This window comes from Nomascus leucogenys, chromosome 4, assembly GCF_006542625.1.
Source record: "Nomascus leucogenys isolate Asia chromosome 4, Asia_NLE_v1, whole genome shotgun sequence".
Classification (NCBI taxonomy): domain Eukaryota; kingdom Metazoa; phylum Chordata; class Mammalia; order Primates; family Hylobatidae; genus Nomascus; species Nomascus leucogenys.
In genome coordinates, this window is record NC_044384.1 from 134,621,088 (window position 1) to 134,637,140 (window position 16,053).

Consider the following 16,053-nt stretch of genomic DNA (forward strand, 5'->3'; position numbering starts at 1 on the left):
GATGCTCAGAGCCAAATTTTGTGCTAACACTGTAGGTTTTCTCAGTGTGCATTGTCTGCTATTATTTCTCTCTTTTTTTATCTTCCTTTATTACTTGATGGATGTATTAATAAATGTTAATGATTAGAATAATACTGTATTTTTACTGGAAGATGCGTAAGTCCTCTCTGGAAGTAGTATAAATAAAAAAATAAATAAAACAATTATATTTATATCCATTGAAATACTGTCTACTTTATCATTAAAGTATATCAATAGATTCATTAACATTATTCCACCTCCTTAAATAGCATTTTATTAACAACTTGCCTATTCAGTCAATTATAGTTAGAGGTAATGTATCAAAATTTAAATAACTGTTTACTCATTTAGTATATTATTTACAAGGAATAAAATTTAAAATATTCAATTCTCTAGTCTTCTTTGCTAATACTCTAAACAGTTGCAATTATGGGGCTATTCATGTAGGATTTATTAATTACAATTTGAAATCATGAGACCTGAATTAAGTAGAGAACTACTATTGCCCCTTTTAATACTTGACTAACATTACAATCAATTCTTTGATTTTTTAAGATTGTCTTCCATAAGCTTTGTCAATAGTATACTGAGGGATGTTCAATGACTACTGAGAATTATAGCATGGTCAAATATCCTATAAAGCAGTATGTGCTACACAATCCTGATAATCTGCTTTTATTCAACTAAATACAAATGTATACTTCATAAATATATTGGGATTGAATATGGCACCCATCTGCTATAGATAATCTATGTTAAGAAAAACCTAATACATATTCTTATAAAAATGAGAATAATAAAAATGGAGTTTTAGCTCTCTGAAGTTAGTTATGTGAATTCTATGTAGGACAATTAAACTACTGCACAGGGCCATCAATTTGCAAATGAAACAATGTCGTTTACATGCCAACAAAATTCATTGTATTTCTGGTTATCTAAGTATCAGACAAAGAAATATGTCACAATGGATAAAAGTGAGGTTTTGGAGCTGGCCAGACACAGGGTCAAATCTTTGGCTTTGCCATTTAATAACTATGTAACTTTGGACAAGATACTTAACCTTCCCAATTATCAGTTTCCTCATCTATAATTATGGATAATAAGAGAATTGTTGGGTAGATTAAATCAGAAATGTATGGAAAGCACCTACTTTAGTGTGTGATGGTAAGGTCTTAGTACCTGTTTGTTATTTTTATTATGTGAACCTGGCCTATGGTCAGGCTGAAATACTTCAGATGAAAAGAAAACTGGTTAGGAAGATGGAGGGTAATGTTGCTTAACTCTAACTTCAGAAAAAGATGAAAATATTATATATCCCCGAAGAAGAATCTCTAATATATACATCTAAGAATGCAAGAAAACATATTATCTCCTTGTATTTGTTTCGACAGTCACATTGTTATATTACCACTAAATTCTCTCACATTATAATTAAATCTTTGCAATTCACCTTTAAATTTTTACATGCATAATGATCTGTGTTAATCTATTGTACGATATACCCTTCAAATCTCACAGATAACAATATGGATGAAAATGATTTAATGAATGATTATGGATACAGATGTTTAATATCAATATTTGAAGTAAATATTGATATCAATGCATATAAATACTGAAGCAATTTTTCTACATAAAAACTTTACAAAGTTTTCAAGAAAGGGACAGCTTCAAAGTTACAAACTTTAATTACTGTTTCTTAACATGAATAAAATAATTGTTGCCTAGAAAACCCACCTAAAGCTACTATAAAGTATTCTTACCAGCATTGCATGCTTTTCTTCATCTCCTTTAGCTTCTCTCTTTTCATTTTTTTTCCTGAATATCTCTTGAAGCTGACAAAGAAATCAATCAAGAATCAAATATCCAACAAAAGTTTCTGGGCACCTATCTACTATTCTGGACTAGGCATATTCCAAAAACAAAGAAAATAGCTTCATCCACCAAGAACATTTAAACTACTATAGATCTATTTTCTGATTTCAGTTTTTTCCCCCAAGAAAATATATCCTTTGGTATTGGTAACCCATAATTAAGTTAAATGTACTTAATGTTACAGTTTTACTTTATCTCTAAAATGCAGACATCCACACAGGCAACCTCCAAAGGGGTGAGTTCCAAAAGTTAATCTTTTACTTTAAGTCAAGGGGATGGAACTTGGCAGTGTGGACATAGAACGTTCTGCAGAAAAACAGGCCCATTCTGAAAGTTCCTAAAATACAGTTGTGCACTATCATAAGAAAGCAACACTAACCTTGGCCATTTTCGGATGGCAGAAACACATCTATATCTACGGTAATCAAACTGAAAACCGCCATCTCCCCATCATTCTGCAAAGCACTGGAATGAAGGCTCCAGCTCCAGTGGGTTGGCTCAGGGACTACACCTGGGCAAGGGCTGCGTGGGTGAGAGTTTAAGCCTTCTGATAAATCCCAGTAATCAGTCTGCTTGTTTCCCTTTGAATGGCTACTAATTAGCTTCTGATGAGGATTTTTATATTTTCTCTTTCCTACTAAGAAAAAGAATGATGTCATAGACCTCCTCTGAGTTTCAGCTTCTAAAGTAAATACGAAGCTCTTTCAGAGGTTTTCTGAGGAATTTTTACAGCTATGTTACAAAGGAAAAGTAGAAAATAAAATGGCTGTTCAGGAGGTAGGGCCATAATTTAAAAAGAAAACAAAAAAAGAAAAGAAAATGGCTGTTGATTTCCCTTTCTTTTTACTTGGAGAGTGTAGGTAAAGACAGAGTGTAACATATATGCCAAAAGCAGAGCATGTTACTCTAAGGAATAAATTAATAGTATTTTCTATTTCAGAGAATAAAACAGACTAGGCATTTTGTCACCAAAAGAGATGCAAAATACATGGGTAAAAACAAACAGAAAAATTCTGGAAGCAGGGTGTGCGAAGCTGAGTGAGCAACTGAACTCACCGTCAGACCAGCGCCAGAGCTGGACCCATCAAAGAAACATCAAAAGGTAAATATCTAAGAACTATCAGCCTATGGTCAAAGATAACAGAAAGGAACAGGGAAGTGGGGACAAGACTGGAATACAAGACAGGAGTTAAGTGGAAGAGAAAAGAGAAAGAAAAATCATGAATCCTATATTGAGAAGGAAGAGAAGTTCCGATTGAAGGAGTTGTGCCTAGGTGGATGACATAATGGGGACTGAATATTAACTGGGCATGTATAACCTGAGGACTGCCTGTTATCCACCCAAAAGTAAACACCTGATACATTTCACACTTTTACGGAAGGTAAAAACAACGATAATCATCATCATACACTGAATGTAATTTATATTTGTAAAATGTAAATATTGTTCAAAGTACCTGAGTATATACTTAATTAAGTAAAGGCAAAAGCATAAGTTTTTCACTCTTTTCTCTACACTAGTATTCCCAATAAGGCAAAAACATAAAAATATAAGTAAGCAATATTTAATTATTGATAAAATGCAGCATATAATATACATACCACCAAAAACTCTTTTTTATCCACCATCTCATTGCCATCAGTGTCAAACATGTTGAAAGCTATTCTGAACCCTGCATGTGGCTCTGCCAGAAAAAACAGAGAAGGTATTCACAAAATGGAAAAATGTATTTTAAAGTACAAAATCCATATTAGTTGTAAAGTTACTCATATTCTGTATTGGTTAAAGATAATAAAAAGTGTATAAAAGTATATATATTTCTGCTTTATAATTAGTACCCTTAATAAAAATTGATAATATACTTTAAAAGTACTTCTGTGATACTTGTTGCATAGCACTGAGAGAAAAATTTGAATAGTTTCCTTATTTCTAAAAATAAGCCCTTCTCTTTTCTAATCCAAAGTGTTAGTTTGTTTAAAAGGAAAATATCAACTCCTCACATTTTAAATATATTCAATATGTTCAGCTACTTAGTGTGGCAGAAAAAAAACATGACACAATGGACTAGTTTCGATTCTTGGGAAAATTATAACTAAAATGGCCTATGAAAATAAATGTTAAGCATAAGAGATTATAGTTTAAACTTCTAGAGACTTCAAAAACAGAAATATAAAACAAAAGAAGACTGAATATGTTATTATAAATTCCCCCAAAATACAAGGAACACTGCTTTTCTGAAAAAGACTTTCACATACTATGAAGTGCTTCAATTTCATGAACCTTATAATAATGAGGTTCAATCTCTCCTTTTCACTTCTAGAGCATAAAGGAGAAACCTTGGACAGAAGAAAACTTGAAAGTGTCCTTAAAAGAGCAGCTCAGTGGACATGCCTTTCTCAAAACACTGGATCTTTTCTTTTGAGATGACTGCGGGGAGGGGCACAAAGTTGAAAAAGGGACCCCCCACAGATACATTTGCTACCACCTGTTGTGAAATCTTGAACCTGCAAAAGAGGCACAGATAGTGTCCTACTTTCTTAACTAGTAACAGCTGTCTCTGAAAATAACAGAAACAGAAGCCAGTCCTTTATGCAAGCTCACTTCTTGCATGTATTTCAGAAATCTAATACAAATTTACACCATCTCTAATAACCAAGTTTTACACTTTAAAAAGATCTTGAAAATACATACAGAAAAGAAGTCCTCCTTACAAGCATTGTTTGGAGGGAAAAATACAGTACAAAGTAAAGAGGGAGACACTTATAGACAGGTAACCAAGATTATGTAGCCCACTTCCTGCCAGCCCTCTTTTCACAGTTTTCTTAGTTCTAATGTAAACAATATCCCATAATTTTTCAATTCAAACTCCTTAGAAGCTTCTGTTGGTGAGTCCTGAACTCCAAAGGAAGTTTCACAGCACCCAAAGATCCTAACCTTTCTGTGCCAAAACACACTATATATGTTTTTTCTGACACTCCTAAATTATACCCTGTCCCATCTCAACAAGTGGCTTTCCTAGCCAACACTTCTTATCCTTGCCTATCACTCCGCTGGTTTAGGTACTTAATTTAACTTCTAATATTGCATCCATCATTGTTTTGGCAAACAAGGTAACTTTTCAACACATCTTTGAGTCACTCTTTTGCTCCCACTCTCATTCTCAGGGTAGCGTCATTGACTGGACTTGCTTCATTACTATGGCTTTGCAGAGTGGATCAACCTCAGGTAGCCCTATTACAAAATGTACAATACTAGTTCTTCAGCACTAACATTTTAATTTCATTTAAAGTCTGAAACTGCCATTGCAAAATTATAATGGAGACAGTGAAAGAGATCTGACTAACCAACTCCATCTTGCTTTAATCTCCAAGCTGTGTTTGTTCATTCAGTTGCTTCTTGTTTAGTTAGGCCAAGCTAACTTTGGGAGGAACTTAGTTTATAGTTTAAAAGAAAGATGATAAGAGCCCTTTCCCATAACAAATCTCCTTCTTGCCTGGGGACTAGATTGCCTTTCTAGGACTAACAAATTAGCCACAAGATTAGAAATTATGGTTTAGGAGTCATGCAGCTGGAGTTACAAGATTCTGACCCTCCCTAAATTGCTCCTGGGGATAACATCACTATTGTAAAACCTAAGACCTATGCTTGAGATATTTTGCAGACCCCACACTTCATGCATCAGCTGGCACTACACAGAGCGATAAACTGGCTCATCTGGTCTTGTGGTCCTCACCCAGGAACTGACTCAGTGCAAGAGAAAAGCTTCGACTCCCTATGATTTCATCTTTGACCTGACCAACCAGCGCTCCTGACTCACCCACCCCCTACCCCAAATTATCCTTAAGAACTCTGATCCCTGAATGTTCGGGAAACTCATTTGAGTAAAAATAAAACTCCAGTCTCCTGTACAGCCAGTTCTGTGTAAATTACTCTTTCTCTGTTGTAATTCCCCTGTCTTGATAAATTGGCTCAGTCTAGGCAGTGAGCAAGGTGACAAGTCCAAGAGAAAAAAAAAAGATATTTTTTGAAATACACACATGTGAGTGCATGTACACATTCCTTCTCAAAACTTACTGTAACAGAACTCAATGTTAACATCATTCCTCACTAAGTTACAAAGTTAAGAATAACACAGTGGTGTGAATTTTTTAATCAAAGAAGTACAAGGTATTTTTAGACTTGTTTCTAATGACAGAGTTTTACTGATGTTCTTGTTTCCATGCATCTCCACAATTGGAAATTCCACCAGCAGTATTCTTTCATGTATTCCTTTCTTCATTCATTCACTAACTACTTTTTGGGAGGGTACCATGTCCAAGACACTGTTCTTGATACACAAATAACAAAAAAGATAAAATCTTTGCCATAATGGACCTTGCATTCAAGTGTGGTGAGACAAACAAGAACATGTAAACCAGTAATACTTTCAAATAGTCTGATATGAAGAAAATGCAACGCAGTAAAGAGATATAAAGAGAGAGGGAGCTATGTTAGAGAGGCTGGCCAAGTAAGGATTTGCTAAGTCTTCACGTTTGAAAGGAAACCTGAATGATGTTTGTTATCACGGGGATCTTGAGGATAAGTACTGATGGCACAGGAAGCAGAAGGTACAAATCCCTGAGGCGGCAGTTCAAGGAATAGAAAGGCCAGGTGGCTGGAACACAGTAAACTATAACAGGATTGTCTCCATTAAATGCAAAGAAATTTAACTGAAAACGTAGTAAACCCTTCATATGTTTCCTAAGAAATGCTGCACCTGAGAGGGAGAAAATAAAAGTTTTCGATGTGAATGATGGGTATTCTGATAGACTCAATAGTTAAGAGACACTCTCTCTCACATCAATCCGGCAGAAAATATGATTCAAATGAGTACAGTAGGGAATTTATATATTATTACATGTCATGACCTTTGTAGTCTGAGGTAGATTAAAACCACAAGAATTGATACTTAATATTAAATTTATAATTTATGAGCATTTATTACTATACCATAAGCTGTAGCATTTATGTTTTTGACTCTTCACAGTGCTATGCTTACCATTTTTCTGTGACATTAAACATGAATTTTGCAAAACAGCATGGATATTGATTTTCAAGAGTAAGAGAACCTAAGATCTGCTTTCCAAGATTCTGTTTAAAAAATAAAGCTACATCCAGAAATAAATGTAATAAGTATACTTACTTGTTAAAATGCATAAAAGAAAAAGATATTCTGTGTAAGAAATCACACCTACAAGAAAAACAGTATCAGTTATATGTATAAAATACTGTTCTAGGAGCAATAAATGCTATAAATAATGAGCTTACAGTTTAAAATAGATGCTAGATATTATTTTAAATGACAATTATTAAAAAATCATAGCAAAAGAAGCAACAAATTTAATTGTACTTTAATTGTTCCACATGCCTTTGTAGATACCCATATAAAATCATTATGCTCTCAAATATATTGGCAAAAAAAGCAAAATTATAATGCATACTTATAGCAGTAACTTTTAAACTTGTTGCTAGTTTCTAATGTATGACTCTTAACATAAAATAAAAAAGTTGTCAAGTCCAACAGAGCTTAAAGGAAAAAATAAGTAAAAATAAAAAGGTTGGAAATGGTTAATTAACACCGTAAAGTGCCTAATTACTTTTTAGTAACACTTGGATAAAACACTGAGACACTGTTACTTAGAAATGTGATTTTTGTTTTGCATTTTAAGAATAAAGCTCTATAGTTACCACTTTTCTGCTTTCAAATTATCTTCAATGCTTCTATTAAACGTACCTTAAGGAGTTTTTATTGTAATTAAATGGCTTATACTTTCTGTACATCGCATCCTGAGTTCTCAGTAACTCCATACTTGTAAATTTTAAAAGGAGTGCATTTGAAGTAAATAGAAAAGTGCATTCTGTTACTTGAATTCTTGCTTTTGGAATACAAAACCCAAAACGAGATTTAATGCTTTAACTGACCTTCCAAGTAGATACTGAGAAGACTGACATCAGGAATCTGTACCTACAATACTTATTTAGGTATCAGATAGTTCTGACGCTTCGTAAAAGGGTATAAAAATCCTTAAAATAACCAGATTGTGAACTTTAAAACTCCATTTTATCTGATGTTCTTTGAGGCTGTCTTCTTTGTTATAGAACAAAGAGAAGAGGAGTCACTGTCAGGCAGTTTGTCAGAGACATGAAGGGCACTACCCAGGAGGCCCTGAAAGCATTCATTCCCTTCTTTTGTTTATACTAGAATATTGTAACCTATAGACAGATAGTTCTGGTTGATTGCCATGAATGTTATGGGAGAAAGATTCTGAAATGGTCAATGTATATAAAGATACAATACTTAAGAGTCTATAGGGATCCCTCAAAAAATGAAAGAAGAGCATAAAAGAAGGGGCGAAAAAAGGAAATGGGTTGGGAAATGGGCATGCTGTCTCCATAATCCCATCTCACTGACTGTTGTTCTAGTTGACCTGGTAGAATACACAAGAGATGTTGGTTGGTATAAAGAACCTTAATAACTGTTATGCATCTTTTATTTGATAGTAAACTCAAGATTTCCCTCAAGGAAAGGACTACTTAATAGTGAGTGTCCAGACCATGGCTATCATGGTAGGCATTTGTCTGTAGGACCACATGGTGATTGAGGTGGCTTAAACCACAGGGAAGAAAAATGAAGTGAAACCCATGATATATTATAATTTAATAAAAATGGTCAAGGAAAAGAGAAAATACTACTGAAGATGAACTGTGTATTTTTAATGCTTTCCAATTATACAAACGGAATACTATAAAACTAACTCTTCAATTTATTTATGACATTCAGGATCAAAAAAAAAAAGCTAGGCATATAGTAATGATGTGATCTTTAGAAACAGAGGATAAGAAAGATGCCAACTAGGTTTCTTTCGAAAATTCAATCAAAACAAATTTTAAGGGAAGTTCCTTAAAAGCATTACATTGTTTAATTCCTAGACACAATACACTGCAGTTGGCTGTTACAATTAAGTCTCTATAATACATGTTTTCATGAATGCATATCAATTTTTTTATTATTTAAATGCATAACATTTTCTCTTGAGGTAATATTTTAAGTAGATAAACTTTTAATTTTAAAATTAGTCTTTAGCCAGGCATGGTAGCTCACACCTATAATCTCAGCACTTTGGGAGGCCAAGGCAAGAGGACCGTTTGAGTCCAGAAGTTCAAAACCAGCCTGGGCAACAAAGTGAGGCTTTATCTCTACAAAAAATCAAAAAATGAGGGGGAAGAATCGCTTGAGCCCAGGAGGTCGAGGCTGCAATGAGCCATGACTGCGCCACTGCACTCCCGACTGGGTGACAAAATGAGACCCTGACTCAATAAATAAATAAAATAAAACAAAAATAAAATTAGTCTTCAATAGCTCTAAAGATTGTCTTAAAATTTCTCTGCCACTTAATCGCTATTTAAAAAAAGCAAGGCTCTTCTAACTTCTCTATTTTACCTAACCTAATGATTCTAAAACTTTCTGGGATCATGCATCACCCTGATGATCTAATTAATATGACAAAGATACGCATTATACTATAGGGTGTAGCTATTTAAATTTAAAATACTTAAAATCAAAACTAAAAATTAAGTTCCTCAGTTATGCTAGTCACATTTCAAGTGCTCAACAGCCATATGTGGCTAGTAGCTACCATAAGAGACAGCACAGAAACATAGCATTTCTGTCATAGTGGCGCAGAATAGATTCTATCCCCTGGGGAAAAAAATGCAAACGTGTATAACATGAGAAGGATTAGGGTATGCCTAAACCTAGGACTTCCAGATTAAACCCTCCCCTTAACTTAAAAAAAAGTTCTTTCTTCTATGCATTATTTTTCTCAGATTATATTTGATCGAATTTGTATTTTCCCATGAGGTATATTATGAAAAATGTTTGAAATTCACCATACTTAACTTGATCCTTATGAGCTTTGAATTTTCCTCATCCTATTATCTCACCCTAAGATCTTTAAGACAACATCTAGGAAAAAAATTTCTAAGATTTTTTTTTAAGACACTTTGGCCTAGGTTTCTTGAAGATTTAAAAATCTTACTTATGAAACATCTACAATAAAAGATATGGTGTCTCTTCCTTTCAGATTCTATGTCAACCATGTGGAAGCAATACCAACTTTCTAATTCTACTTAAACAAAATATATGAATTATAACTGCTCCTTCAAAGTATTTGTCTTCAGGCTGAAATACATTACTTTCAAACCAATATTGGTTAAAATTGATGAAAAGGGAAAATATAACTGCTTATGTAATTTAACATTTTTATTTTGAATATTCCTATATTTGAGGATACAAAAAATATATTTCCAAGAAACACTACTTTTTAAGATTAAAAAGATTAATAAATTTTTTCTACAAATGTGTAAAAAGGTACCCTGTAAAAGAAAATTACAATAAAAGCCATATAATTTGATTGCCAGGAAATGTATAAATTAATGAATTAACCTTATATTGATATTGATAATAGAGTAAGTTGAAACAGGTATATTTGCAGTAAGTGTTGGCCTTTAAAGGAAACATGTCCAAATTAGGCTGTCAAAGGACACATCCACTAAATTTTTCCTGTTAATTAGTTTAGGAGCATCTATAATTCCCTCAGAGCAAAATGGAAGGAAGAAAAATAGAGCTTTGAAGATCTAGTATTTTTGTGAAATGTTTTCTTTGGGTAAATATAAAATATACTTTTCAATATGGTTAAAGAACAATTTTTTAAACTATGTAGGTCCATTTTATTATAAAAAAATTTGGAAGATACAAATAATATATAAACAATAACATGAAAACCACCCTAAATGAAGGGTGGAATTACCCAAGAGCAACATTAATACCCAGAAATGTTAATATTTTGCTGTTTTCTTCTTCAGTTTTTTCTCTATGCATACACATAGATGTAATTTAAAAATTATTTTAGGTTTGGGAAAATATGCATATATAAATAGTATACATAATATAGTTTAAAAAAAGAACAAGTACTAAGGTTAACTCACCTCTTTCTTTAAGATTTCGAAATAGCTTTGATGAGCCTTTCCAAACTGGTGGTGTTTCTGTGAGCATTTGATTTAATTCCTATGACAGAAGTTATTATACTACTGATGAATTGGTAAACCACTTACTAATAAAATAGATCAAAAACATGTTTAAATGTCCATGCAAAATTCTCCACTTACAAGACGTGAAACATGGCATTATTTATCCTATGTTATGCCTGTGGTTCATTTAAGCACACAACCCAGTATTTGCCCATGGTTCAAACATAAAATAAATGATGAAGAGGCTACATTAAATTTAATTAGAGCTACCTAAAATTTCAGGTAAGTTGAATAACTGGAGGTTATACATAAGACAACCAAATCAAGATAAAACAGTGAGTTTAAGTTCTGGAGCCAGTTATAAAGGGATTGTTTTAGGAAATCCATGGAAAAACGTGGATTTCCACATCAAGGTCGGAGATGGTCATATCACCGGTTCACGTAATGTCTCTTCTTTGTAACACATTTGGATTTGGAGAGCTTTGTGTAGAGGAAGTAAATGAACAAAGAATTATGTTAGAAAGGAATAAAGAGTATTTTAATGGTTAGTGACTTAGAGAATGATAACACTGGATGAAGCAGAAAGACAAGGGTACTGAGTTATGGTCACTGTTTCACTTTGTTTCTAATTTTAACTTAAATATTAAACAACACAGACTTCAACTGCTGCTTAGCTTTTTCTTTTTTAAAAAAGTCAAACTACCACTGCTGCTCGGAAACTATTGGAGAATTTAAACATTTGAATCATTACTCATATGCTAAATCAATTTTGAATTTATTGTGTATAGTCTGTTAAAAACAACTAAGTGAAAACTATAATTTGATTAATTGTGAAGAAAAATGATTAAAAGATTTGGTGAGATAACATAATTGAAAATAATTGGGCGTGGTACTTGAATAACTTTGAACGATACAGTCAGATAAACGTGACCGTCTCTAAAAAAAAAAAAATTAGCGGGGTGGGGGGCGGTGTAGGGGGGGGGGAGAAGGGGGCAGGCGGAGCTTCAGTACAGATCCATCATCACCCGACAAGCAACCCTAAAAAAAAAAAAAAAAAAAAAAAAAAAAAAAAAAAAAAAAAAACTTAGAAACAAAAAACACAGAACCCACTTCTATTTTCAGATCTGATCCCCACTCCTCAGAGCATGTGGCTGCCCAATAGTTTGAGCATCACCTGAGAGCTTGTGTGAAATGCAGAACTCAGTGCCCATCCCAGACCTACTGAACCACAAGCTGCATTTTTAATAAGATCTTCTAATTTTTACACACATTCAAGTTTGGAAGGCATTTCAGACAAACCATTTCCGACGCAGCTGTACCTAAAAATGCTTTCTAACATTTATAAATCATTTTTGTTTAACTGCAAAGCTGAGCTAGCAGGAAGAAAAATTCTTGGTATGTCAAAGGCAGGAACAGCATTTTTAGGGGATTTATGGACACCTTGAAGCCCATATGTGGATTCTTGTGTTTGTTTTTTTTTCATGTTTCTATATCTGCACTGCAGGTAAAAGATGCCAGCAGATAATCAGTGCATCTGATTACAGAATAGCAATGGCACAGAATAATTCAGGTCCGAATTGTAATGAGAAACTGGGATACTTATGGTTTAGACAACAGTAAACTCAAAATATTTCTGTTAGAGTAAGAGATTAAATAAAACATTCTGGACTGGACTTGGTGGCTCAGGCCTATAATCTCAGCACTTTGGGAAGCTGAGGTGGGTAGATCCCTTGAACCCAAGAGTTTGAGACCAGCCTGGGCAACATGGCAAAACCCCATCTCACAAACAAACGAACAGACAAACAATTAGCTGGGCATGGTGGCGTTCATCTATAGTCCCATCTTACTCAGAAGGCTGAGGTGGAAAAATCACATGAGCCCAGGAAGTCGAGGCTATAGTGAGCCATGATCACACCACTGCACTCCTGCCTAGGCAAACAGAGTGAGACCTGTCTCAAAAAACTATTAAAAAACTTAAAAAACAACATTCTGAATAAATTTTACATAGCTTAATTTATATCATCTCTATTGTAACTGTATAAATATTAACTAATCTTTCTCCATTTTAACTGTTTCCATGTCTTCCAACCTCATCTGTTCTAACTTAAAACTCAGCTACAGGGTAAGACTGAAAAATCAAAGCTACCTTTTATTGTGTGCCCTCTATGGGTTTGGCAATAGGCTCATATAATAATTTCATTCTAAAAACAATCCTCATTACGCATATTTTACCGAGACTTAAAGTGGGTAAGTAACACCCAAGGTCACAGAACTAATAAATGACAGAGCCCAGATCCTTACTGACTCCAAGTAGCTTATTTTAGTAATAATCTAGTTTCTCCTGGTCTAAACCATCCAATCGACACATTCATCTTGTCTTCTCTGTTAACTTTAAGGACTTCTGAAATTTATTAAAATTTTTATATTCCCACCCATGTCAGGAATCTCTCTCCCTACTCCCAACTCCCAGCTTGGTTTCGTATGTAGCAGTGCTATATTATAAAGAATTTGGCCTTTGTCCCTGGGTCCTGGGAAGCAGACTCTAAATCCTTGGTTTATACCCGAGTTTATGCTAAGGAGATGACTCAGGAGGGGAACTGCTTACCAGAAAGAATAACTGTGATTACAGAGTTGGGGCTTTAGCGAGCTTGACCTCTGGGGAGAAGAGAGAGGCTACAGATTAAGTTCAATTACATGGCCAATAATTCAATCATGCCTATGTAATGAAACCCTAATAAAAATTCTAAGCAGTAAGCTCAGATGAGCTTTCTGGTTGTTGAACACGCTGCTGTGCTAGGAGGATGACACACCCCAACTCCGTGTTCTCAAAGAAGGCATAGAAGCTCTGTGTTCAGGACCTTCCCAGACCTTGCCCTCTCTCTTCATCTGGCTGGTCTTACTCTGTATTCTATCTAATAAAACCATAACCATAGATAGGTACTGCATTTTCTGAGTTCTATGATTCATTCTAGCAAATCATTAAACCTGAGGGGAGCTGTGGCAACCTCCTAGACTTGTAGACATTAAGGTCAGAGTGTGGGTGGCCTGGAGCCCCCAAACTTGCAACAAGCATCTGAAATGAGGGCAGTCTTGTTAGGCACCACGCTTAAACTTGGAGTGGTTAGTGTCAGAATTAAATTGTAGGTAGAAAATAAATATTTGCTGAATTAAAGTCAGTCTCCTAGAATTACAGTTGCCTTCTGAAGGAGTTACACAATTTTCTTAAATAAGTACTATTAAAAAAATTATAGTTAGTAGATATATATTATGGAAAAATTAGTAAGTACATAAAATAAAAACTAATTGTAATCCAGCGATGACAAACTTAAGTTTTAGACCGAAGTTGATTGTCTCTAAGGGGGGCAAGTTAAACACACACACACACACACACACACACACACACACACACACGTTTTTAACATCATTTTAGTCTGATTCTCTAGCTAGGCATATTTCTATAGTATTTTTGTTGTTGCTGCAAATATTAAATCATTCTCTACATACTGTTTTTATAATTTACCCTTTACATTTAATATATTATCGTGAGCATATTTTCCTGTCAAATATTCTTCATTTTCATTTTAATTGCTACACAGCAGTTGTCTAATGTAGCAGTTCTGAAGGGCAACTCTTCACATTCTTAAAAACATTATGGACCCAAAAGAGATATTGTCTATATGGGTTATATCTATCAATATTTAATTTATTTTAAAATAAAAACAAATTTTTAAAACAAAAGAATACACAAACACACATTCCATTAGTTGGTAGAGCAATGGCATCATTACCAAACAGCCTCTAGTAAACTCCACCAAACAGGCCGGGCGCGGTGGCTCACACCTGTAATCCCAGCCCATGGGAGGCCGAGGCAGGCGGATCACGAGGTCAGGAGATGGAGACCACGGTGAAACCCTATCTCTACTAAAAATACAAAAAAAAAAAAAAGAAAAGGAAAACTCCACCACACACTCATGAGAGAATGACAGTGAATACAACAAGTATCTTCTCAGTATTATGATGAAAATAGTTTTGACTTCATGGACCTTTGAAAAGGTATTTGCACTTTAAGTGACTGTCAGTTAATATTATTTTGCAACTTGCTCTTTTACTCAACCTTGTTTTCTAGTTCTACTCATGTGAATACACATAGCTGTAATGTATTCATTCATTTTAACTCTCTATTTCTACATTTATCCTGGGTTTCTCTATTTCACAAATTTTTCATTCACCTGCCTGATGATTGACATATCGTTCCCAAATTTTTGCTATTACAATTGATGTTCAGGAAACACATATAGCAGCAGTCCCCAAACTTTTTGGCACCAGGGACTGGTTTCTTGGAAGACAGTTTTTCCACAGACCAGGAGGGAGGAAGAGGAAATGTTCTGGGGATGATTCAAGTGCATTACATTTGTTGTGCACTCTATTTCTATTATTATTACAATGTGACATATAATGAAATAATTATACATCTCATCATCATGTAGAATCAGTGGGAGTCCTGAGCTTGTTTTCTTGCAACTAGATGGTCCCATATGGGGGTGATGGGAGACAGTGACAGATCATCAGGCATTAGATTCTTATAAGAAGCATGCAACTTAGATCCCTCACATGCCAGTTCACAATAGGGTTTGGGCTCCTATGAGAATCTAATGCTGCCGCTGACCTAACAGGAGGCAGAGCTCAGGCAGTAATGTGAGCAATGAGTGATGGGGAGTGGCTGTAAATGCAGACGAAGCTTCACGGGAAGGGGGAGATCTGATATATAGGATTTCTGTGGCAAATCTGAAAACATTTCTGTAATATGCATTTCTAGAAGAGGGATTTCTCATATGCATTTTCAACATTATTAGGTATTGCCAAATTTCACTCAAAAGTAAATATACCCCAGCCTGGGTGACAGAGCAAAACCCTGTCTCTACTAAAAATACAAAAATTAGCTGGGCTTGGTTGTGTGTGCCTGGGGTCCCAGCTACTCAGGACGCTGAGGTGGGGGGGATCACTAGAGCCCAGGAGGCAGAGTTGGAGTGAGCCAAGATCGTGCCACTGCACTCCAGTCTGGGTGACAGGGAGAGACTCTATCTCAA

At 34.7% G+C, this 16,053-nt stretch overlaps 1 protein-coding gene across 3 annotated transcripts in view; it reads right to left on the reverse strand.

Moving 5' to 3' along the window:
• The window catches only part of MICU3 (mitochondrial calcium uptake family member 3), a 94,227-nt gene that overhangs the window by 33,217 nt on the left and 44,957 nt on the right, over positions 1 to 16,053 (reverse strand). For all 3 annotated transcript variants that reach the window (XM_030812337.1, XM_030812338.1, XM_030812335.1), the window contains exons 4-7: positions 10,925 to 11,003; positions 7,080 to 7,127; positions 3,499 to 3,581; positions 1,785 to 1,856 (exon numbers count right to left, since the gene is read on the reverse strand). In XM_030812337.1, coding sequence (XP_030668197.1) covers positions 1,785 to 1,856; positions 3,499 to 3,581; positions 7,080 to 7,127; positions 10,925 to 11,003 — 282 coding nt within the window. The remainder of the gene's footprint in view (positions 1 to 1,784; positions 1,857 to 3,498; positions 3,582 to 7,079; positions 7,128 to 10,924; positions 11,004 to 16,053) is intronic.